Here is a 26,557-nt window from a genome sequence, read left to right as displayed (position 1 = left end):
TCTTTTTTTTTGTTACCTCATTCCCATTTGTGGGAACTAAAACCAGAAAGAAGCAAACTTAAAAAGTGGAATCATAGTTTGTTCCTACTGTGCTTCACACAAAACAGAATTGATTTTAAAGTTAGGTTTAGTAACAGGAACAACAAGAAGAAAAACCCCAACTGGTTCCAAACTGGGGAATTTTGAAGCCTAACTTCCTTCCTCCTCTCTTTTGTTTCCTGATGTTAATAAAGCCGGCTGGGAGACTGAGCGCAGGCCTTCCTAATGAAGGGCCCCAAAATGTCCTTATGAAGGGCCAAAGGGGAATAACCAAAAAGGTTAAAGTACACAAGGAACACAATCCAAATAAAACATTTTCATTAGGGACAGGACAGGCTGATGTGGTAGCTGCAAAGGACTCAGAAAACAAGTTACAGTTCTCTCATTTTGTACTGGCAAAAAGTACTACCCTACTGTACTCGAACAGAGCTGCTTGGAATATTTCATGAGACCATCCTTCTGACACAACTTACCCTATTTTCCTGGGCTCTTGCCTGGCTCAGCAACATCAGCAGCCAATGATCACATTTCAAAGAACTGGTCACTCATGCAATAAAACTGGCTGTTGCACCACAGAGCAGCTCCTCAAAAGGACCTCTTTCCACAACAAATACAAAATCTATTTCATAAAATCTAACTGGACTGTGGAGCTCCACTGCTGGATTTGGCCATGCCAGAAGTGTCTGTTTTTCAAAAAAAATTAAAACATTTTTCAAAAAAGGGGCAACAAAAAACTACCTCTAATGTGCTACTAGACACAAAAGGTCCAACATACGGAAGCTAACGAGCTCAGACTCCCAGCAGCTAGGAGAATATACTAGGAACTATCAATGTAAATGTACCTTCTCCGCTGCTTTGTCTTTGCTTAGGCTTTCGCTATCACTCACACTGGATAGTCAAACCTCAACTATCAGAGACTGGATACTGACTGGATCTTTGATCATTCAGAGCTGTTTTTATAGTCTTCAGAAAGTTATTAGAGGCTCACATGTATATTCCACAGCCCTTTGCCTCATCCCGCTTTTTACTGCATGGCTTATGTTTGATGTAGGAGAAATAATAAGATTAAGCAAAGGAAGAATCCCCCTTTAAAAAGGAAAGGATATTGTACTAACATCTAGGTCTACTTGAAATACATTTGTTGTTTCACAGGAATGCGTGTCTAATAGCTATTTTTATTTTTGTAAAATGTATCAAAACCACTACCCCTAAGCATGCATTTGTCAGTTGTGCGAATTCCACAACTTAGGTTTCAAAGCATGACAAAGTTTTCACATTTTTCTTAGGCAAATCACACGTGAGCCCAATGAAAAATAAATATGGCTAATGAAAAAAAATTAGAACTCTAGTTTGATTATATATTAAAAGTATAAAAATTAAAATATTTTCTTTAAAATCCAGTTTAAATTAAAAGTTCGGTTTCACAAAGAATAAAAAGAGACTGTGTTTAACCACATCATAGATTAATACCCAGGGAAATGGGTATTAATCCCTTTCAGCTACCAGTTCTTTAGTAACACATAACAGTCCATTCAGTGCAAGGAAAAAAGCTGTAAATAGAGTAACTGATGTACAAGAGATTCAGGAAAAGAAAAGAGATATTTTGACTTGGAAAATAAAATATTCCGAATTGTACATAGTCCCTTTTCAGCGACTCCCTCTGCATTCCTACCTCTTTTGCACACTAAAAATCCGACCCTGCCACGTTGCCTTGAGCCAGCAAGGAGCGTGGGAAGGGTCCAATTGCGTAAGATGTTATTAAGGCAGCAAAGCTGGCTACTTAACGGAAGATACTTAAATACTCAAAATAATTACACAGATTAGCGAGCGACTCTCAGACCAGAGAGCTGCCTACCTGCAGGAGAATAAGGGATGGTTCAAACACACCCTTCCCCACATGCATTCTGCATTAGGTATCCGTGCCCCAAGGGCTGGCAGTGGGAGATGCTGAGCCTTGCATGTTTGCTGTGAGGCAGAATAGGACTCACCACTATTCCCCATACACCCAACATGCTTCCAAGTGATGGAAGGATTCCTCAACCACAGAACTAGTTACAGTATATCAAGAAGGTAAATACGTCCCCCCCAAAAGTTAATTTATGGGCCTAAAGTATTTCTTGTTCAGAGCAGAAGCAGCAGGAACTTGAACTCCTAAGGATACCTAGCAGTACTGATATCCTTAAAGATGCATCTACTTGTGATGCAGCAGTTAAAGGACAGTGCCTAGCGGCACTATGGGAAGAATCCCATGTGGCAGTCCTTCAGATGTCAAGTATCTGAGTGTGTTTTAGAACAATCTGGGCTAATGTTAATTTTTCAGATACTTTCTCATAGACTCAAACCTACAGAAGTTTGGCACAAAATACTATATACTAGTTAAAGCAAGTAAGACATAAAATACTTGTTTCTACACAGGAGAGTAAAAAAAATAAACCACACAACAGGAGAAAAATTAAATACAGCAATGCACTGCTCTGACAAGACAGTCCTATAAGTACAGGTACATACAGCTACAGTTATCTTGAAGTGATTCTGAGCATACATTCTCTTTCCATTCCCCAATACATTTTTGGGTGGGGGTGTCTTTCGCTTTTGGGGACTCTGTGCTTTTTGTTTGGTTGGTTGTTTTTGTTGTTCGGTGGAGGGTTTTTTGTTTGGATTTTTGTTTGTTGGAGGAGAGGCTGAGTTACGGGTGGGTTTTTTTAAATGAAGTTCCCTGGCCTGTCTGCGTGGTTTTCTGTTCTTCTTGCAGTGGTAGTGCCAGTCATGAGAAGCGAGCATGGAGCAACGAGCTGGAGAGAGAACTAAGAACACAGGCTCTCAGTAAACATTAGGAAATTATTTCCGTTTTAGAAGTCAGGAAGCTTTTCACACATTTCTCCACAGGTCTTTGTGCCAGATTCTGCTGAAGAAGAGAATCTGCTGTCATGCCACACAAATGTGAACAAGCTTATCAACAACCACTAGACTTAAGTATACTTCGTTGTTGCTGTATTTTCAGATTTGCACTACTTCTCTCCCCAGACAGCAATGAGCAACTCCAGATCTCTATTTTGCCTTCTACAACATGCAAGGGCAACAAGCATACTATTTAGTTAGTCCAGGGCTACACACATGCTGACTAGCCAGATGGCTACTGCAAAACAGCAAAGATAACAACCAACTTCTTCCTTTTCACTTTGCAGGAGTAACTAGTTTGAATCTTCCCTCTGTTCTGCAGCTGCTGTTCATACTGCTGGTATGGGCACGTTCAGGACTTTCACCTGCTGTCTGGTTTGGTTTGAAGTACTTCGAAGTTTCAGAGGTATTGGGACAAATGCACACTTACGCACATTAAGAAGTCAGCCAAAAAGGCTCAGAAGTCAGCTCTGAAGCTTTTCCAAAAATGCCCACTAGATTAGACCCACCCAGCAACCACCTTATTTCTTATCACAGGAGTTTCTTGCATTACCCATTTCAGAACTGCGACTGCAGGCAACCAAACGTCCCCTCCAACCAGCCGGTCACGGTCCATCTTCAAAATGGGTGCTTTCGCTTGTCCTCACAGCTCACCACTGGAAAGTTACAGATGCAACATACACAGAGAAACTTCAGGGATTTATCTGTAACCATTCCCTAGAGATTAATGAAAAAGTCAAAGAAAACATTCAAAGAAACTTTAAGAGGAACTACACTGACAGAGTCTTGTGCAGAAGAAAAATTAGGCTACATCACTGTAACATAGGAACTGAAGAATGAATCCACTCAGCTGACCCACATTAAGCTGCCATTAAACTACACAATACTTGTACTTTTTGATTTGCTAATACACGCTAGCTTGTGTACTGCCTTTCATTTTTGCTTCCACCTCAAACCCTGTAAGTCAGCTGCTTGACAAAACATTAAATTTGTCTCACAAAAGAGAGTTCTTAAGGCACAGCCCTTGGAAAAAAAACTAAGATAGGGGAAAAATGTTTAAAAATATCATTATAAACTTCTGAAGCAAAGCTGAAATCAAAGCACAGCAGCAAGGGGAAATGACTTTGTGCATCAAATTTTATGCACACGTAAGACACACAAGCAAGGCAATTCATGAACAACAAAAACTGAGGGCATGCATGTGTGTACTGCACAGCGGTGGGATGTACAAATAAAACACCACCACATATAGCAGCCTTTCACTTCATTTAAGTACCTAGAAATTAATGCACTAGCTTTTTTAAAGGTACACATTTTGTTACGTAGTCCCTGGCTCCCCAAATGGCATGCATCAGCCCCACTGCTGTGGAACGGCACTGGACCCACTGGAAGCAGTGGGTCCAACCCCACACCAGCCACCCACTCCAACATGTGCAGCCAGGTTTCTGGTTCCTCCTCCTCCTCCCGCTCTAGCACTGCACTGGTTCCCATTCACTGCCATGCCAAGCACAGGGCCTTGGTTCTTCAGGTGCCAACCTGCAGATGCCAGACCAGCTGTTCCCACGCCACCGGCAGACGGCATTGCCTACTGCCCCAACAGCAGGAAGACGGCTCCTTTGCAGTGCTCATCCTCATGCCGACGCAACACACCGACACAACACACTGACACACCGCTCCGATGCACCAGCCAGGCACCCACCATCAGAAACACCTGGAAATCCAAAACAAGCACCATGCACAAACTAGGAAATTACAGGTCTCCTGGGTCGGAAAGGGACTGAGGTTACTGTTCTGCATTTGGTATTCCTAATGCACATAACGCTGTGCTTCTGTGAAATGGTTACATTTGATACAGATTATTTATCTTGGGGGAATATGACCTATAGGCACCAGTTAACTAAATGATTTAACAGGTATTACTCAGGCATTATTTCATACAGGCATTATTTCATACAGGCCTGCAAGAGTCAGCCAGTGGTCTCATGTAACCTCAATCCTCTGTGCACAGAGAATGAAAATGCTGAAGTGTCAAAAAATAGCAACAAAACATGAAACCCCATATAGGCACGACCTCTATCCAATCTAGTAAACCTGCATTAAATATCAGACAGAATTTTGGGGCTTCTCTTTTAATTTTACACCAGATACCACTACATTAGAATGGGGCAGGGGAAAAGAGTCATTCGATACCATTTGTACACAATGATGCTACAGACAGAAATACAATTAATAGATGTTCTTCCTATGTAAATGCTTAATAATCATAGCCAATGTAACCTCAGAACAACCAGAGATGAAGCGAAATAAAATTAGTGCTAATTAGGTTTAGGCAATCCTCAAATTGTTCTTTCAGGAAGGCAAGTGCATTGCTACAAACCGATGACCCCAAGCAGCACACGGCACCACTCCGTGAGCAACCACCCCTCTGGGACAGTACTTCAGAGGGCAGGATGGAGTACTTAGGTACTAACACCACACACTAATTCCTGATTATCCTTCTACGTAATACCCTACAGTGTTGCAATTTTTTCCCCTTGTTAGACGTCTGTCAGTTCCTTTACTTTTTTGGTAGGTTTTCAGCAGCAAGACAACTGCTGCTTACATTAAACACTATGTTAAATAGGACCATTACACAGAGCAAGACAACACTAGGGACATAAGCGGTGTTGGTCACGAAAAAACAGGTCTTTGTCAACTCAGTGAGAGATGAGACTCATACGGTTCATCTACTGGTAAGACAGAGTAAAAAAACAGCAAGAAATAAACTTCAGAATCAGTTAAGCACTTGACTTCTGCGAGTGCCTCTCTCTATGGAAATTACTCAGCATAATCAGACAGATGTCAACTTCAACTACAGGGCTTTCACAGCTACAGGAAAGCTTTTGATTTAAGAATACTTTCTCAGTGGAAGTTGTTGAAATAATTCAAGGCTAGATGAAAACCAAAGCACAGTCAGAACCTGTACCACATAATCTACAAATTATATCCTCCTGTTCTACTTCCTAGGGCTCTTGTTACCGAAAATACCAATGCCCTCTGCTCCACTTCTAGCTACTCTTCCAGAGAAGTAAAGTGTCCAAAACTGGCTGCATCTCTACACAACACTGTGCCCAGTGTGATTGTCTCATGATGAGAATAGTAAGTACATCAGTGTGCAGACACCATCCTGCGATCCCTCGTGCTACGGCCAAAAACAGAGGAGCAGCTGGAGGTCTCTCCAGTCCTGCTGTCACCCACTGGTAGCAGCCAACGCAGAATTCATTCATCAGGTAGTTCTCTAGAGAAGCCAAAAACCTGTGGTATAGCCTCTGGATTTACCATAAGACAACTACAGCCACTTTACTGAACTCAGAAGCTTGGCCACGTAGAAGATGCAGAAGATGTCTTAAATGCACCTCAGAAACCACTGTTATGGTGATAGGGGACGGATGTGTGGAAATGCTGATGAAAACTACAAGACGTTAAAAACATTCTTAACAAAATACAGACAGACAAATAGAATACTTTATATAAAGAAATACACACTAGATCTTGAACTAAAATAGTACTGGATGGCAAGAAGTGAAAGATTAATTATCAAGAGTGATAAAATTAACAGCTCAAAAATTTAAACATTACTGGGGTTCAAAAAAAGGCACTCAGCACAACATCCAGTGCTATTAGTGCGAACTACACTTTTGACATCAGACCTTTTTGGCAAGTATCATGAATTTGTGACCTACAGCATACCCTAACAACTCAAACCAATTTTAAAAATTAAGTTTTTCCAGTTGATAAAACTACAGAAATATGCAGTTTAAAAGCCTCACATAGTGTTACATTTATATAAAAGCCTTGTACATAAGCGATGTAACACATGCAGTTTTTCAAAGAAGTTATGAAATTCACATATCCAAAAGTTATCGAGGAAGTAAGTTTTATTGCGAGAAAGTCATATAAAAACAATGAAAAAACTGTTCCAATTCAATTCCTACAATCAATTTTGAACAACTAAAAGACATTTTAGATTCACGTTAATTTTGAACCTGCAACGTCAAAAAAAAGTTCAGTTGTGTTCTATGTGTTTTTATGTATACACATACACTGAATACTGATATTGTTGCTAAAGGAATAGCTCTTTTTCCAGGATTCCCATATGTACTAACACTTGAAACAATAAAGCATACTGTTGTAAAAGATTTAATCATGAAATATCTGGTGTTTTTAAATATTTTGAACACTTAGTATTGAATGATTGACTATAAGGGTGAGAACTTACCGTTCTCAAAAATACCCAATAAGGCATTCAAAGTACTGATAAAAATTCAACTACGGTGCAATTCTGAATTAAGGGAGCCATGTAAAGAGATGATATTTTGCAAGAGATTGCTGCACTCTCTTGGGACAACAAAAACATCCTCGGTATTTACAAAGGGGAAAGTGGCAACATTTACAGTAGTTCTTAAGAGTGCAGAACAAAATTCCACAAACGTGATTTTTAGCACCAAGAAAGCTTCCTGTGCAAGCAAACGTCACTGACTACATCTCAGTTGTACACAAACAGCACAGCTGGCAGACTGCTCTCTTTCACTGCTTCAGGTAGTTGTAAATACGGTAGGCCCGGCACAGCATACACCACAAAGGTAAGAGTGAGAAATCCTCAGTCCCATGGAGCATTTGACACGAGTTTAACAGAGAAATGCGAACAGGTTTGACTCACCTGCTCTGAAGATGCACCATGACTATCTTTCTGCCTCCCGACCTCAAAGAGTAAGGGCTTCATAGCCAGGTTCTACGCTGCTGCAACCCAGTTAGTGTAGTGCATTTTGCAGAATATGCAGTAATTTTCATTTGATATGAAGTTCCAGATACCGTGCATTTCCAAATAAGCTATTTTTAATAATTTATCCTTGAAGTACATACTGTGCACTGAGAAAGACATTCTGGTCAAAAGTCTGACTTTATCTTTGCCCTAGTAAACAAAGCTTAATTTCCTTGTTCTTCCGAAAGTCTAAGAGAACACCAATGTATTCTGAACTCACTGTCATTTAAGTAGGCCTTCACTAAGAAGTGTGGATGCAGTTGTTTTTCCGTTAGTTAGCAGGCTAATGGTCAGATTTTGGTGTTAAGACGTGGGAGCTGAAGTCCACTTGCAGTCATACCATGCCATACAACAAGCTGGACAACACCGCACAGCAGAAGACACTTCCCACCATCCATCTTCTGCAGAGGCTCCGTACTACTAGCTGGTGCTTCTGCCTGCTTCCCACAACAAGCACGTGGAACAGGCGGCCATAGCATTGCCCTGTCTCCCACATACTTTGCACCTACATCTGCAAAGAGATGCAGAGTTTTATTAAATGCTTCATAGAGATAACTTTTCGCCTCACCAGCACAACCTTGTCTGCATAAAGACTCACCTACTCACACACAAGTACTACTGGTTTAAATTACATTATGCCTGCCCTTTAATCAACTGTTGCTGTCTAGTAAGTAAGACTTTAAAGCAGAATGACACTTCACATGTTCTTACGGTAACATCATCGTTTCAAAATGCAACTGCTTGAAAAATCTTATCTGTGAAATGCTTTTGGCTTGCCTTCCCCAGCCCCCTAACCCAATTTCACTTTTTAGAAGGTATTTTATTAACAGTCTAAACAAAAAATCCCTCCAAAATATTACCTAGCACCATAGGATCAAGGACCTTCAAGCATATGGTATAAAATTTGACAATATGGACATTTCAGGTAACTTATTTTCATAGAAATTTTAATTTTACTTAATTACATGCCAAATACTTATTTTTATGTCAGACAGCTCTAACACTTTCCAATTAATGCCAGAATTCACAAAAAGGTTTTTCCCTGTTGCTGTTTTGTTTTTTAATCACGGCAGTATTTTATTGCTGGTTTTGGTCTGAATCCACACGAGTGTTAAATGTTCTAGAGGTGCCCACGTTATCTATTTTCACTTGTTCAACCTGCATGATTTTCCAATCAACTGAGGCAGTTTGCCTTCTGAGGCTAATGGGATGAGCCCCCAGCCGTGGTACATCCTCTCCTGTTCACAGGCTGTGTCAGCAGAGTAGCAACTCGGTCAATCTTTGTGTACCCAGTAGCACAAAAGACTTCTTCCCCCATGCGTCTGCTTCATCCTCTTCACTCGTGGATGCTGTGAGCTGATGCAGAAGGTAACCTTCACCCACAAAAACAGCTCTCCTTTGAAGACAAGGATGCCAGATGGAAGAGACAGGGGCTGATGTATAGGCTTCACTTTCAATCACGTTGATTTAGATCTAGTACTACCTGCTCTTACAACAGAAATACAGAGCTATATTTTCAAAACAGGCACAGTGGGAGCAGTTAGACACAATATTTACAAATACAGCACTGGTATTTTCCACTGGTATTTTCTGCAATTAAGAGATCCGATATATCCACACTCACATACACATAGTTGTACGATGAATATATCTTTGTGACATAAACATCAGTGCAGTGAAAAAAAAGGATCACATTTCAGTAGATCTATTTTAATGTGTGAAAAATAAAAGCTGCTTCCCGAAACTTTAGCCATGACAAACTTATGTCTATCTTTCAACCTCAAAAAAATGAAATACACCAAGAACTCAGAGCTCTTTTGCCTTCAGGATTATGCAAGAATTTTCCTTCTGTTCAAACTGAAGCAATCTAAAGACCAAGAGAACCATTATCTGAACTCTGATTTAAGTTGCTGCTCCTACCACCACTATTAATTTGAAATTTGGGCTGACATTACGAGAATCTCCAAGAGGTACACGGTATCTTTAAACACTTCATGTGTTATCCCAGTTTACGTTACTCTGAAAATCTCTAGGTCACAAAAGTGACCAACTTGAAGGCTGGCCACCATTTCATTTCATCCACTCCCATCCCCACGATACTGCTCTGGACTTTCAGAGAGGATTTAAAGAAAAAAAAAAAAGGAGTTGCAAATTTACAGTAACCCTGCAATTCTTTTTCACAGCATGCAAAAAAACCCAACCAACCATACAAAAAAACCCAACCAAAACCCCACATCCAAAACAAAAACACAACAAAACCAAAAAAACCCACACCATTACCAAAAAATCGACTCTTATTTTCTGCTTCTATGAACAGAGAATAATAAAGTATTAGAGACCACGTTATGTTGACTAGAAAATAATAAGAGAATTGAAACTCCATTTGTTGTCAGATAGCTATATAAACATCAAGTTACAATGAGCTAAGATTGCCACTCCTGGAGGATACTTATAATGGTTTTGATTAGGTCCCAGTAATTATGAAACAGAAGTTTAAAATGGGAAGTCAATTAAACAATTAAATGAACACTATGCAAAAAGTGTAAACAAAACCTTGCCAAATCAATAAAGCAACTTTTTTGCAGACAAAAGCCACAACAGCTTATCATGACATTAAGTTCTGTTTGCTCAGAGAAGAAAATAAACCAGCAATCACAGCCCTGCAACTTTAAAGGGGTGGAAAAAATAGTTAAGTGTCCCAATTCACTTGTAATAGCAATTCCTTACATTATCAGGACTCTTCTCTTATATATACAACTGACAGTAACCATGCTCACAAGTATAGCAGCTAACTTTGAACATGCTGACCTTGAGCAAGCAAATGACCTTAGCAGCATGTACTTCTGGCTTATTTCATTGCAAGAGCGAAACAGCCTCACCATCTATAGTAGTCTAGAGTCTCTGGCCACCACCCCTGACTATTTTAAGATATCCCAATACACTTCAGTGATGCACAGTTCAAAGTGATAGAATAACATCTACTAGCATGTTGAAGTGCAAGTTGTTTACAGAGGCATTTTTAGCTTGTTCTCATACTGCACTTCCCTAACTACCAGAAAACTCAAGTTATTAACAGAGCTCTGCTTCTCGTTTAAAGGTCTAAAACCAAAATTTTTTTTAAAAAAATTGAGCAAGAATTTTAGGCATTGTGAAAGGAGAAAAAACAAGACACCCCACTCTAGATAAAGCTTATTTAGAAACTTCAAGTATGTGACAGCAATGGGTGGACTTGAAAAAGCAGTTGCTTCCTGAGATGTCAGTTTTGCAGGACTTCTCCCCCTGGTCATCCCTATGAAGAAAATCTGTATTAAGATAGGTGTTTCTTTGTATACAAGTTTTTAACTGATATTCTAAACATATGTAAATTGTATGTTGCTCTGACATTAGGAGATAATTGACAAGTTACTCAGATGCAATGGATGTGTTCCCGAGTCATAACAACCCATCCTGCTGACAAGTCTAACCTACGAAAATAAAACATTCAAATTAACAAAAACACTCAAAGGAGGTGCTGTCAGCCTGTGTTCTCTGGAGTCCCTGGAGTGACAAGGACTACATCTAACCAAGTTACAAAGGCCAGTGAGAAAACAAGCCTCTTCCAGGAATTTACAGCCACGAGAAATTTTTTCTAATTTTGAAGGAATGTGTGAGGGAGAACAACAGATAAATAAAATTCATAAATTTGAGGGGAAAACACCAGCATAAGCTGCTGGTGGTTTATTCTGAAACTAAGTATGAAGCTGAAAAAGTCATAAATAAAAAGCTGTCCTAGTGCAACAGCATCAGAGCACGCACATAGTTCTTGCTAAAGCCCAGTTCATGGGCAGTAATTAAGTCACACAACTCAACTACTTTATTCTTTTTCCAAAACCCTATAAAGCAGAAAGGATGGCGCTGGATCAAATCACTCTTCTGAGCGGCAGCAGAACTGACTGGGCAAGCGAAAGCAATGTCAGGACCATAGGACACAATGATTATCACTCTTCCTCCATCCTCTCTGATCCTTCATGGGACAGGAGGGTAAGAGGAGGAGAGAGCCTGCTCTCGTCCAACAGGAATACATCCAACAGCGATTTTTCCATCTCTCTAAGCTCCACTGCAACACTAGTGACATTTGGCATTTTGTCTGGAACAACTCTGTTGATTAGCAACTATCCTTAGTTGGAAGGCTGGAGGGAAGATATCACTGTCCGATTCAGGAATGAGTTGACTCCACTGAGCGCATCTACTCACATCATTTGCTTTTCCTTATGGGCACACTTCTGAATAACTAGGATCGTATTTTACTGCTGTCACCAGCAGAGCAGAAAAACATTTCCAAGCTACGAGTGTCCCTTGATAACCAGACACCTTCCATTCTGTCAGCATCACTCAAGTTATCCATCAGCTTATCGCAGGTTCAGCTGGTGCCCTGTTTTATACAGAGATCAATTATATTGCTTCCCATTCATTTCATTTTCCCAATGAATCTGACTATGCTAAACAGCAGTTTCCATACAGACCACCGGATGCTAAGAGGAGCATCCTTCCAAACTGACTGCTTGTTCTCGAGACAATATTTTCGGTAACATTTCCAGCTGTACTCTAACAGCAGTATAATCTGACACAGTATGATGAAGCAGAGGTTTTCTTCAGAGACAGGAGGTGAAAGATAAGAAACGTAACCATCAGGGCAGCTACACAGGCAACTGGAGCAACGACTATTCCAGCTCCCTTTGGAGGCTGCGCATAAGGAGCATGCAATGAACTAACACACCCACTCCGACACTTGCAATGGCTACTGTTAAGTTCATTGTATTAGAAGGATTTTATGAATGATAAGCTTTGCAAAGTTTACTGAAGTCTTGTTTTCAAAATCCTGTCTTTTAGGAATACAATCCCAAATTAAATCAACATGAAGGTGATTCTGCTTGAAAAAAAAAATTATGCAGTAACTCCTCCCAACCAACAGTAAACCCTACAAGTCACGAAGCTCTGCACACACAAGCACTGCTGCAGCTCTCCCTTAGTGACCTACGTTCAATGTGCAATGCCAACGGTGACACGTTTTACGAGTTCAGTTGGTGTTACAGCCAAGCAACAAGTGGGAGAAGAAAAGCATCAGATAAGGAACAGGCTTCATTATTACCAAACCCTGCCACATCAATGTTACCATTAGATAGAACTGTGCATCCTTTAAATACAATTTTACCCACTCTGACCAACGGCTGAATGGCGAAGACAACAGCAATGTGCAGAAGGCATCGCTAACTGTCATTTGGGTATTAGCTAAGGACTAAAACAGAACTCCTTTACTGCTGGTGTTCCACACAGCTATTTCAAAAAGGGGAACTTATAGACAGGTTTCAACAGAAGTATCTCTGGAAAAAAAAAAACTCCTGGAGGGAGTTGCAGAAGAATGAAGAGGTCTGCTGTGAAACCAGACCTGAAGAGCTCTCTCTGAATGCAAGACACTGAGAAGGCCATTGCTTCTCAGGGCAACAAAAAGGGAAGGAATTCAGCTCCCTGAAGCAGATGGGCAGGACTACCCTGACCATTTCAGATCACTTGAATCTTCCTGAAGTTTACTGCTCCTTGGAGCCTGCCATTTTGAAGCCCTTCTTCTCACACCTGCTTCCCTAAATACATCTCACCTCAGGACAGAAGCAAAGCAAAGGAAAATGACTCCCAGAGGGAAACACCATGCCCTGGGAAAACTTTCTGCCTTGCGAGATGAGCACCAGACATTAGACTTAGAAATAAATGTGTTGATTCCCCTCCGCAGCCTGCACCATGTGATAAGGGGAAAAGAAGCTTCTGATTTTGGATGCAACGCTCTCCTTTTTGTGATTTGGGGCACAGCGGACGAAAAGGACAGCAACATACTTATCATACCATTTCCATATATGACAACGGCTTGATCACCTATGCTGTATGTAAGGAGTGTTTTTCTTCTCAAAATGTATACACTGCCTAGTTATTTACCTACTTAGATCACTCGTAAAAGGTCAATGGTCTTAACGCGTGAGGCCAGCAGCAAAGAAAAGGCTTCAAATACCAGATCTCTCCAGCCAACAGCTATTAAAATCCAGACCAGCATAAAACCAGCATGTAAGCACAGACACTGTCTCTTAGCGAAAGAGTATTCAGAATAACATTTCATCTTCAAAATAAACAAAAAAATGATCTGTGACTTAAGACAGTTTATTGTGGTTAGTGTTTATTCACATCCATACTCTAATTTCTAGCAATATATAAACAGCCGGGAGTTTCCAAAAGGTAATGAACCGTCAAAAAGTACTTTTATACTTGTTTCAACCGTTTTCTTATTTCCTCTTTGCTTGACAAAGCTGAAACAGAAAGAGGAAAACATCAAATCATTATCACTTGATCCAGTTTGTCTCCATTTTTCTGCTTGTTTACCATCCTTTCAAAATTCAATTAGTCTCACTTTTTTACAATCTCTCCTCATACAAAAGTAATGTAATGTCTCCAATAGCCATCATTATGTCACCTTTTCTTCTGCTATAGACCAAGGTAAGTAAGGTAAGTCAGCCCATTATCCATTCACCTGGCTGTATTACATTTCCTGCCTTAAGTCCTAATCTTCTTATTACTTATTTTTCCAATTCATTACACACTTCCTCTTACTGATGGTAAAATACTGACACCACCATTCAAAATAAACACCGGAACATTAGACTTTGTGGCATTCTCCAGTCTCACGATAATTAGCTCGTGACAGTCCCATGAACAAGAAAAAAAAAAAAAAGCAGTGACAAGATGGGAGGGAAAAAAAAAAAAAAACAAAAAACCACCAAAACCCATAAAACCCCAACAACAAACAACCTTTTCTCTTTATTCACTTTTGCAAAACTTCTTTATGGGTTTCTCTTGAGCATTCAACATAGGCATCTACAGATGCCGGTGGGCATACGCTTTCCATAGAGAAAGTGCAAATCCTATTCTTGCAAATGACTGTGGCATAAGTTAACAGCGCTGCCAGAAATAACAGTTCCTCCCTCCTCCCCAGGCCACCTCCCTCCCTCCCCACGCTGGCACAGGCACTCTGGAGATGAGGGGCGAGCACAACACGGGACAGGGATGGAGACAGGGTTTGTATCAGCCTCGGAACAGGACGGCACCAGCACCACAGGGCTGAGATGCAGCATCCCCATGCTGGGGGAATGCAGACCTGATTCCTCTCAACCTACACCGTCATCTAAGGGCATTTCATTCCAACCTTTTCTAATATCTCAGACTCTACAATAGTCATTTTAAACCAAAATGTTTCCTCTTAATAACTTTTTCTTTAAATTCTTGGGCCTGGCTGAGTGCTTTTGCACATCAGAAAAGGTCAGGTTCACATCACATTTACCTAGGAAATATCCATATAAATGTCAAAGTAGCGTGTTTTGCCTGTCACTTGGCGAAGCAAAAGTCTCACGCACTGTCATCTCTGACCATGCAAGGATCCCCACCGCTAAGAGTTACAGGTAAAGCTCATGACAATACACATACACAGCTTAGCACAGAAACAATTTTCAAAGATTGTACACAAGAATATAGATTGGATCACGCTAATAAAAGACGTGCTGTATGGAACACGCATTTTTTAAAAAAACATTTCCAATTTGAATTCTAATTGGATTAATTTAGCTCAAAGCTTTAAATAAAAATCTATTTAAATAAATGTTCTCTTGCTAAATAACCTGAACAAATACATAGCACCACTGAGTTTAAGGGAGGAGGGAAGGAAAAAAATATAGGTCTCAATGTCCCAATTGCTACTTGATTTTGTTAAAGGGTTTGTTTCAATATGTCATAGTCAAACAAGTCAAACTTGTACTATCACCCCCACCCTTTTCTAATATAAAAACCACTTAAGTATAGTTATATTTTGTGAAGTAGCTCCTTATTTGATTGACAAGAAGCACAATCTCTTGCAAAATAAATTCCACCTCAATACAATATATTCTCTGAAGGCCCTTCTCATGCCTCTTTAAAGCTTTTCTCTTCAAATTTCCCTGGCACCATCTATTTTGAGACCTTTTGGATCAAATCCCTATTTTCTGATATTATTTACACTAGTCAGGTGCTTCCAAAGCAATAAAAAGAAAGTTAGAGAAACTGTATGCCAAGCTACACAAAGTTAATTTGAATCACACAACTGGCAGAGAGCTATGCATCCACGATGAAATCTAGCATGCTAAAAAACTTTTAAGTAGTAAACTTTTTGTTGAAAATTGTTTTGATCCATATTATTAATTTTTTTTCCAAAATTAAGTCCATTTCAAAATTATCTCAACCAATTTTTAACTTAAACATAGCACCAAAACTATTCAAGTAGATAGACCCTAACCTTTTTTCTTTTTGTATGTCCTTTTTACTTTCAAAAAAATACTGACTTAAATGCTACTTTATAGAAGATTATAAAACTATACAAGATAAAAGAATATGATCTTCTGCTGAACAGCCTGAATATTTACAAAGTACTTAAGTGCAACTTAGTAACTAGGGAATTTTACATGCACATATTATATGAGTCTGTATGAATATCATGCAACATCACTGAGCCAAGAGAAGTGTATGCATCCATGAGTCTTGGTCTTCACGGGGTGGGGGGAAGAAAAAGATTTTTAAATGTACATATGTACATCCACAATGAACCCCACTTACTCACACTTCAGCGTATGTAATGCAATACAAGTATGCAAATGCACACAAGGTACCAAGCAATTGCACATTGATCTTGCCACCATACAGACCTGCTAAACCTAGTAAGCGTGTTAAATTTCTATTTAAAGTATAGGTACAAAGGAACATCAAGTAAAATAAAACTAGAGCTAAAATTTGTATGTAGGCAACTGAACAAGCACAACAACACTATGTCTAATGATCTATCTGAAACAGAAAAAACAATTTGAAACTAGGTAGTGAAGAATGAAGTACTACAATAGGACCACCCAGCCTGGCTGTCTACAGCCTCTCCCTTTGCCAGTTCTTGGGGAGGAAGGAGGAAGAAATGGCAATAGCTCGTAATAATCTGCAATTGCTTCAATAAATAAAACAATCAAAATATGTAAGGAAGTATTCTCAGACCATGCATCTGGAATATCTGCTGAATTACCACTTTGTACAGAACAGCTCATGTCAAGACATTTGCACTTGTCTAGAACCTCACAGAATTCAAGCTGCCTTTTCAAGGCTTGCCCAGTTTTGTCCTGAGGGGCCTGAAAATACTGGATCTTGAGTTGCACACAGCTATTACACCAAAGCGAACTCTCAAGTTACTTAATTTCTTATTCCCTCTCATGCACAGTTGTGTATAATGTGGGTATGCATCAATCCATATGGTTTCCCTACTTAGTTTTCTGTTGATGAACTTTGTGTAGTTTTCAAACCCCTAGCTGCAGTTTGTAATTAGGTAACAGAGAAATGCAGGTGAAGGATTAGAATATTTTATGTAAGTACTGTACATGAAGTGTTCTTGTTTACAAGCTACAGTCAAAAAATAGCTAGATTCTCCGATCATCAATTTCATCAAGCCTGAAATTGCACTGCACAAGTTTTCACTTCCAACATGAATGGTTGTAAACTATTTAAGATTTCCTTCAAATTACCCATTGTCCTAGTTTACTAGCTTTTTACTGAATTGGCAGACAGGCAATACACAGGATATATTATTGTCAACGATGCAAGGCAGGACTGAAAAAGGTCTTCAATCAAGACACGTTCAGCTTATAAAGAAAACAAAAGATCTCAGATGCTAAATATTAATAACTTTTAAATGTCACACAGCTTGGATAGCTATACAAAGAAAGGATTAAAAACAAAACAAAAATATATCAGAAATACACATCCATTTTGAGGCCAATGTAGAATGCAACCATGTACCAAAATCACTTTAAATGCTCGCCTGGTATCACCTTAAACATTTAAGTATCCTATCACTCACTAACTCCAGAAGTTCACCGAAGTCCACAGCTGATGAAGGCACTCAATCAGAATGGAGTTTATTAGAACTAGGCAAAATATTTACAAGTGCTGCAGAAAAAGAGGCATTTACATAATCTTTGGCAACAGAATATAAAAGTATAGCACTTCTAGTACAGTGTCCAGCTGTCTACAGAAAAAAAACCCACCATGTTGGGAAGGCAGGAAAGACATCCTAATCAAGCAAGTGAAAGCTAATTTTTTTTTTCTCTTTTCCTTTTAAACAGTCTCATCAGAGGTCTCAAAATAACAGTAAGTGATGACTTCAGAGCGCAACACAAAACGTATTTCCAGAAAAAAATAACACTATGAAAACATTGAGAGCAAGTATTTACATTTAAAATGGTAACCAACCACTTAATCTTAGTATGGCCTACATTCTTAGGTGGTCCTTACGTTTTCCAAATTATTCTTACTAGTTATCTGGAAGAGTAACTATTTAAGCCATTAACTTTAATAAGTGCTACAACCTTGTTCCATTAAAAGTTAAAAACAAAGTAAAAGACACCTACCTGTAATACCGAGATTGTAAATAAGTTGAACAAATAGTCTTTGATACATGGCTGGCAGACCCAAAGTCTATTACTTTAACCCGGTAAGGCTGCCGAACAGGATCCACCAACATAATGTTCTCTGGTTTGAGGTCAGCATGGATTAAACCCAGACTTTTTAGTTTTTTCAGTGCAGTGGCCACCTGTTGCAGAATGGGCCGTATTACTTTCAGTTGCAGAGGGCTGAATTTGTTTTGTTTCAGGAAATCATACAAATTCTGTTCCAACATCTCAAAAACCAGACAAGTATGGTTGCGATGCTGAAAGCATTCATAGGCTCTCACAAAGTTAAACTCATCAGCATTTTCAGTACTTAGTCTTGCTAATATGCTCACTTCTATTTGTCCTTGGCGTGCATACGAAGGATGGTTCTTCAAGATTTTGATCGCCACAATTTCATTTGTCCCCCTTTTCCAGCACTTCACTACTTGTCCAAAGGTCCCTCGCCCAAGGAAATCAAGAACCTCATAAGTGTTTTTCACAGAGCACAATACCTCATGCTGTACTAACTGGTAATCACCATCTCCGCTGGTACCACTCTGTTTTGAAGTTGCAGCTGTTGTCACAACCGTCACTGGGTTTCCTACATTGGTTTGCAACATTGCAGGCAGGATGGACAGTTCATCAACAATCTGCATCGTGCTGTTTTGATTATCCAGCTCTTCGCTCTTACGCTTCAATCCACATCGCTGGGCTCCTTCCAGGATATCTGATCGGCTTCTTTGTGTCCCAGTCCGAGGTGCCTCTAACTGAGCTTGCTGTGCCCACACTGCTAACGTTTTTGTAGCACCTGCAATATTTCTTACAGCAACAGCATTTGACTGCAACAAAAAGTTCTGTCCTCGAGGTCTGTCAAATGGATTTTTAGTCTGAAAGAAAGTACTAACCCTGTGGGGAGAAATTCCAAAGTTTTTAGCATTCACATAGATTTGTGGGTAGGTTCTTTCGTGGTACACGCAACTGCTTGGTTCTAGTTTGAGTTTCTTCACACTACAAAAGGCACTTGACTGGGTTTGATAAACATATGGTGGATAGACCAGGACTTGTGAGGCCATACCTACAGAGGGAGAGAAAAAAGAAAAAGCAAGTGAGAATCCTGCATTCACATTTCCAAGCTTCGCAGCAGCTTCCTCTTCTAAAAGAATCAGGACATGAGTATATTTTCCAAATGAGCTACCCCAGAGTTATTTTATATATAATTTCTTATGGCAAGGTCCTCATGCCTTACCAGCACACACACTCCAGCACACAAGGACCGTGACGGCGGCAGCAGCGGGTTACAGCAGTAAATGCTTTTGCTGGTTGCACAGGGCAGGACTGAGATAGTCGGCAGCAGGTCGCTACTCGTAATTTTTCAAATGGGGGAACTACTTTTGTGCTATTAAGAACTCAGCTTTCCTTTAAAAAACACCAGTGTACAAAAGTACCTAGTGTTCAGTAACATAAGTTAAATAACCAATTCAAACATTTATCAGTGACAGATGTAAAATAACTTAAAAGCTCTTAATAGTGAGCCAATGCTACCTGTTACACAAGGTATCCGACCTACTCATCGTAAGCACCAACTGGCTTCTGATAACAAATGGACAAATGACACATCTGCCAAAGCTCAAAGAATTTCACCATGATGAAAGTGAAAGCGATCAAGCCATGTGACGGGGCAAAATACTTTAGGGGCATGTGTATGTTCAAATAAACAATTGGAACTTTCCTGGTAAATTAAGATGTACAGTAATCTAATCCATTCAGGAAAGGCAGGTACTTTCTCTAAGTCATACACCGTCCCATTGCAGAAGTTTGCATATCAGTGACACAGTTGTAGGGCGTAGAGGTACCAATTGTTTTTTTTACCTCCCTTCAATTCAGATTTGGAAACTAACTATTAGCCTCATACTTTCAGGTATCCCTATTTCATGAGCTGAGCCATAGAACACCTGCATTTTAAAGCAAACCGTTAAATTAACTAAGTATAATGCTCTACAGAGCTACAAAGTACATCCCTGATCAAGATCACATCTGAAAACTGGGCCAATAATTGTAGGTAGAGAACTTACAAGGATGTATTTCTCACAGAAAATTTATTTTCAAGTGAATGTGAATGGAAGAAAAAGAATTTTTTTTTTTCCACTCTGTGTATGTTTTCCATGTATTTTTTAATATATTTTTTTCTGCCACCACAATTACTTCTTTGCTAAGACATAAGTGAAAGCTCAAATATAAGATTATGGATAATTTTAACATTCGGATCTCAGCCTTGCTTGGAATTCAAATTTCAACTTGATTTACTCCACATTCCAAGGCCATCATATTTTTGAAAGGCTACACCCGTACAGCCTCTCAGAAAGAACACTCACACCTCAGAACAGTTTCGCACAAGAGGAGGCAGTTTGCCTGCCCGAGAAGCCCCCGAGCACAGCAGCTCCACGCTGCATAGCCCGTGTGACAGCGCAGGATTAGTCCCACTGCCTCCTCAAATTTGTCCCTAACTCGGGACGCTAGCTGTACAGAAAGCAGGGCCACCACAAGACCGCCCAGGATCCTGCTCCATGCTGTACCTCCCTTTCCCAGGCACGAAGCGGAGTACGCCAGCAGAGCGTCCGAGGGAGGAGGACAATAGCAGAGGTACCCGGCCCGCAGGTAGCGTGACAAATCTCAATTCTACTTTAAATTGCATAGCCCTTGTCTCTAAGAGAGATGCTGACCCTTTAGGATGGTGACCCTTTCAGTTCTCATCTCTACGCTGACCCTGCCGTGTCCCCTTCCAGACCTGTCAAACACCAGCCTTAAACTTCCACGTCACATAACGCTGAACAATAAGGAAAAAGCACTGGATATATCCCAGTGTAAATGAATACAAGGTTTCAGGGAAGTTATGGCTTATACCAGTCTGATCAGCTCTCAGAGACAAATTCAATACCAATAATACTTCAACTAAATCTCTTTTTCATGCCAAGCACATGAAGATTCTGGCAATAGGTATTTAAATTGCAGATAAGTCACATAAAACTTGAGCCAGACATCGCAATGACTCTGATCAAACAAAAACTAACCAAACACACAGCATAATTATTCTGAAGCTGTGATTTGATTTATGCAGATTAACATTTAAACATCTTAAGAGCGATTAAAATAATCATACTACCACCTCAGTTTAGCATCCTATAATGGTTTTTGCCCCAGCAGTAGAAGAAAATTTCAAAGCCCTTTCCTTTCCAAAGATGTTTGCCCAGAGCCAGATGATACAGAAAGCTGGAGACTGCCAGCAGCTAAGCTCTCTCATCACCAAACACTATGGGACTGCCACTGGCCTCCTGCTCCACGCCAAGGATTTAAGAGTAACTCTCAACCTCAAAACGCAGGCAAAAATTCTCCAAGTTCTTCAATTCTCTCCTAAATATCATACCCCATTACAAAGTGCCTGGTACACAGTATAAGCCTATTATTGACCATGGGGCTTCCCCTCTTTTCTATAATAATTATATTTAAATTAATCATTTATCCTGGTCACATTACCTAAGAGTTCCAAAATCAACCCTCACCGACTGCCCCAGAACACGCATACACCCAAGCCTACTTGGAGCTTCCAAGTGCCACCCGCACAGCTCAGGTCAGATGAGTACAAACCTTCTATCAGCAGCCTCTTGTTCTCCAGTTCTTTCGGGACAACCCAGATACCAGATTTGCCACATTTACGCCAAAGACACTAAGCCTCAAAATAGGTTGGTGGTTTCTTTTTTTTCTTAAAATCTTTTCAAAGTTCCTGCTAAAAAAACTCCAGTTGCTTTTTCACCAGAATTCCGTTTCACATGCCTGCACACGACAGAAGTAAAACACTGAACCTCAAAAAAACTTTTACACTTCAAAAGTAAAGAAATTGTCCCTCTTTTCAAGGTAACGCTACTGTGTTATCCCACAGTTTGCCAACAGGAGAGTTCAGATGCCCAGCACCACCTCCACAACTTGGAGATAAATCTAAATGCCAAGCAGGCCCAGGAGCACAGCTAAACCGCTAAAGCCCCAGGGCAGAAACAGGTCCAGTGTGAGAAGCCAAAGCTGCGCTGCCCACCGGGAAGGAGCCTGGACGCCTGACCCACTGCCCAGAGGCTTGCCAAGCTGCAGCAACCCCAGCGGGTCCATTCGTCCTGGGTCTGCCATAACCAAACGGCAACCATCTTGCTTGGTTTAACTTCTGGAGAAGGTACTTGTCTATGTAAGCATGTCACCAAAGCTGATGGCATGAAATCGAGACAATTACTTTGAGAAAGCAGTGATAAACCTATGCTGCAATTACGGAGGTTTTCTGAAGACAGGACAACAAGAACAGGGTGGAGGGGAGTCCTCTAGCGTGGCCAGAGGACCACTCAAATCCTTATCCAAGCTTGTTGGGACCACTGGCATTCAAACACACATAAGTTTTCTATAGCTCATGCTATTCAAACCAGTCCAAAAGGGCTGGAAGCATGTAGTCCTGGCTTTCTCTTTAACACTAATTTCAGCTGGATGAGAAAAACTAGGCTATCATCTTTTAGGGTTAGTGTGTTTCTTACAGGCTTAACTCCATGACCCCGAACTCTGACCACAGTAACAGCTCTGTTCTCAGATAGGTGTTTATTGAGTTATTCTGAGAATGTTTTTAGCAACTCCAAGGAAAAAAAAAATAAAATTAAACACTAAATGAAAGAGATGGCATACCCTGGGAGAATAACCTTTGACGTAATCATGACAGACAGAACTAAGACTGTCACATTTTACTCCAGAAGAGTTAAAAGGGTCTTAAGAGTTCTTGTACAAGCACCTAATTTCTTATCTTGTCCTAAACATTTCTTGTTTACCCCTATTATTTTGTCTTTTTTTTTTTTTTTAAAAAAAACACATACTTCAAGATGCAATCTCATTTGGAGAACCTACATTATCTTCATATAACCAATGAATAAGGTGTTCCCGTGAAACAGGCACATTAAAATTCTGCAGCATCCTACACTCGAGACTGCTGAGAGACCTCTGCCATGCACCCGCACACAGTGCTCAGAAGACATTTCAGACAGAAGCCCACTCTTCACTATACTTTAACATACACACAACAAAATACACCAGAACAGCATGCAACTATCCAATACAACCAGCTCCTGGAGATCTTCACTTTGAGAAGTAAAGTTTATTAATAGAATCGATTTTCCCCCACCCAGATGAAAACACAGCCCCACTCCCAGACAGCAGAGCTGCACAACAAACCTTGAAGAGAAAGGGAAAATATCACAACATCCTCTACTGTAAGAAGCACTGCCATGTTGGGGGAGGCTTTTTTGTTGGCTGGGGGACTGGGGAGGGGGTTTATTGGTGGTGGTTTGGTTTTGTTTGTTTTTTATGGGGTTTGATTTTGTTTGTGGGGGTTTTTTGTTGTTGGGTTTTGTTTTTTTTTTTTCACTATTTTGAGGGATTCAGGTTACAATATAACCTTATTGACAGCTACAGTTTTTTTAGAGTGAAGAGTTATATTGTGTTGCAGGGATTTTGGTGGGGTTTTTGTTGGGTTTTGTTTGGGGTTTTTTTGTTTGTTTTTTTAAAGCAGGTCTTCTGGTAAAAGAAAATAATATACTGCACATTTTCACCTACCACAGAGTTGATCTTTCTCTTCCCTCTCTTGTCACAAATCATTTCACTGAGCTCATACATCTTTCTGCACACTTCTTATCAAGACTATTCTTGCTTCCTCATACAAACTGAAGCTTGTCAGACTGTATCCACATTAACAAGTCCAGAAGCACAATAAGAGAGGAAAGAGCAAAGCAGCCGGTGCTAATGGAAAGAAAAACCTCAGTCTGTGCTCATTTCAGGGAGGTTACTTGAGCCTGAACACTCAGGAGCAGCTGGCGCACATCTTCCAGTTAAATTTAATTTAAAATAAAACCCAAATGTGTGCACTACAAGACTACTCCAGGATGCAAACCAAAGCACAGTAAACAAAGCCATCAGAAGATGGACTGAAAGCGCAATCCCCAGGTGACGTACCACAGTCAGCCCCCGACTACTCAAGTAGTTTGAGGCTCGATTTTCAGTTTCAGTCTCAGAGAAGTCTGTCCATTCCCCATATCCACATTTTTAAAGCCCTCTTCTCCTTCCCCGAGTGCAGGATGACCATCATAACTTCACTCCAGCGCAGTGACTGCTCCCGGGCAGTGGCACACAAAAGTTGAAGTTGGCTCCGGAGTCCTCCGGCTTGCTTTGCCCCAACACAGAGCTTGCTGCATCCTGCTTCCCGTGCCAGATGCTGCTACTGAACACTGCAGGGGATGTGGAAAAGAAAGCCTGTCTTGAGGCACCTATCAAGTATTATTTTCTCTAGATAGGCTCCCTTCGAAGGAAACGAGTCTTCTTGCCTCTAAGTTTGAAGCACAGAGAACTGGGAAGTGTACACCTGGCTTATTAAACATTAAATTATACAAAATGTGTAAATTTTTATCAGAGTTAAGCCTGTGAATTCTGTGCTTCTGAAGAAAGTACAAAGTAAAGAAGTAAGCACATTTCAAATAAGTAAATTAATTGTTTATTCATTTAAATAAATGAATAAATAGGTTTTCACAAAGTAATGACAATAAACAGGAGGCACCTCAGAGTTTGCCCCCCTCAGTCAAGCCTCTCTCTACATAAACTGAATAGGGACTCATGCAGAAGTTGCTCAGTGAAATGAAGCACCTCTGGTAACATCTTGCTAATGTTCACCTAACTGTAACAATGCTTTTTACTAGATTCTTAAAGTTACATCTCCAGCCTTCTCAAGCAGTTCTAGGTAAATTCATAAACATGACCAATTTGGCAGACTGTAACAATCTCAAGAAGCACAGGCTGTTCCAGGCCTGACCACTATTAATAATTAACTATAAATTGAGATTTCCTCATGATAGAGTAATGGAGGTGTGTAGCAGAGCAACCAGTTAGTAAGACCACCGTGGTGGAGCTGAAGAGAAATTGCCACACTACACTCTTAATTCTTCTGCAAAATGAACAGTCCCTTTTAACTGCCCCGAGAAGTGCAATCACTACGCTGCTGCAGTAAAATCCCCGCAGGCAAAGCCTAGCCAGTGGCAGCCATCTAATACTATTGTTAAAATTTAACTCAAGAAAACTTGTTTTCCAACTTCTTTCGAGCTTCCATCAGAGAGAACCGGTTCCAACACCCTCACAGCACCACTGGGCATCAAGGGAGGCTTTTCTAAAAGCTCAGGAACTTCCAGCAAATGAACAACTTGAGCTGTAGCACTTCTTTACATTATGCATAATTTTGAAAACACCGTCAGGATACTAACGGACATTTTTACCAGGTAAAAAAAAAATTGTTCTTTTTATATTAGGTGCCACCCACCTTTAAGTTACTTAGCAAATACAAAGCTGAATTAGTTGTCCTCTCTTTCCCCCCAGAAGAGACCTTATTTCTGGTAGTAGTATCATCTCTATGTTATTGTTTATTTTGGATATGCAGCCGAACAAGCTGTACTGATGTGAGCACTTTGACAGCCGTGAACTGTTCACCCTGAGGAATTCCCTTACTCCAGCTGTACGATTCATAACAAAGCACTGGCAACTGAGGCTTCTTGCAATTTATAAAGGAAAACACATCTACAGAAAGCACAAAGAGTTAAGAAATACACACCCAGGGAATCCCACTCCCCCGCCACCTCAAATCCAGCTCTGCGAGCAGATCTCTGACCCACAGAAGAGAGGGAGCAGAGCAAAGGAGAAAGCACCAAGGTGTTCCAAGTAACACGTGCCATACGAATTGTTTCCTCACAGAACCACGGAGGCAATTCTGGACATGAACTGCCCAGGCACGCAGACACTCCTCCAGCGAGAACAGTGAGGTGCAGACACATCTCTGATCCTAGCTCACCAATGCCCAGTTCTAGGGGCAGCAACCAGAGACCCAAAAGTTCAATGACAAAAGCAACGATTACAATCTTTGATTAAAACACATAAGAGATTACAGAGCTCAGGAATCCTGGCCCTTCAGAGACCAACAAAATTAAGCTGAGCCGATGGTAGCCTTTGCCTGACATGAAACCTCAGTCCTGTACAGATCTGTGGCAAAAGTTGAGGCTGGGAGACCAGAGGTTGGTTCCAAGCTTGGGGAGTCCTAGCGGGAAGCAAGTGATAAAATGATCCAATTTTGCAGTTGTAAAATGTAGTTATTACCCACTTAAGAAAAATGTTACAGGGCTGACTTTAGATTTATGCAGCATGAGATATTTTTAATCAGACACTACCAATATTGCACTGATACCAGAAACTGAAAATTTAA

The 26,557-nt window shown here is 40.4% G+C and overlaps 1 protein-coding gene across 1 annotated transcript in view; it reads right to left on the bottom strand.

The window, feature by feature from the left end:
* Positions 1–19,319, bottom strand: part of HIPK3 (homeodomain interacting protein kinase 3) — a 58,726-nt gene extending 39,407 nt beyond the window's left edge. Inside the window, exon 1 of the mRNA XM_009697268.1 lies at positions 18,226–19,319. Within this exon, the coding sequence (XP_009695570.1) occupies positions 18,226–19,319 (1,094 nt within the window). The remainder of the gene's footprint in view (positions 1–18,225) is intronic.
* Positions 19,320–26,557: the final 7,238 nt, after the last annotated feature.

Source organism: Cariama cristata, unplaced genomic scaffold, assembly GCF_000690535.1.
Source record: "Cariama cristata isolate BGI_N322 unplaced genomic scaffold, ASM69053v1 scaffold3793, whole genome shotgun sequence".
NCBI classification, from domain to species: Eukaryota; Metazoa; Chordata; class Aves; order Cariamiformes; family Cariamidae; genus Cariama; species Cariama cristata.
The sequence above is the reverse complement of the archived record's forward strand: the minus strand, read 5'-3'. Positions and strand labels throughout refer to the sequence as shown.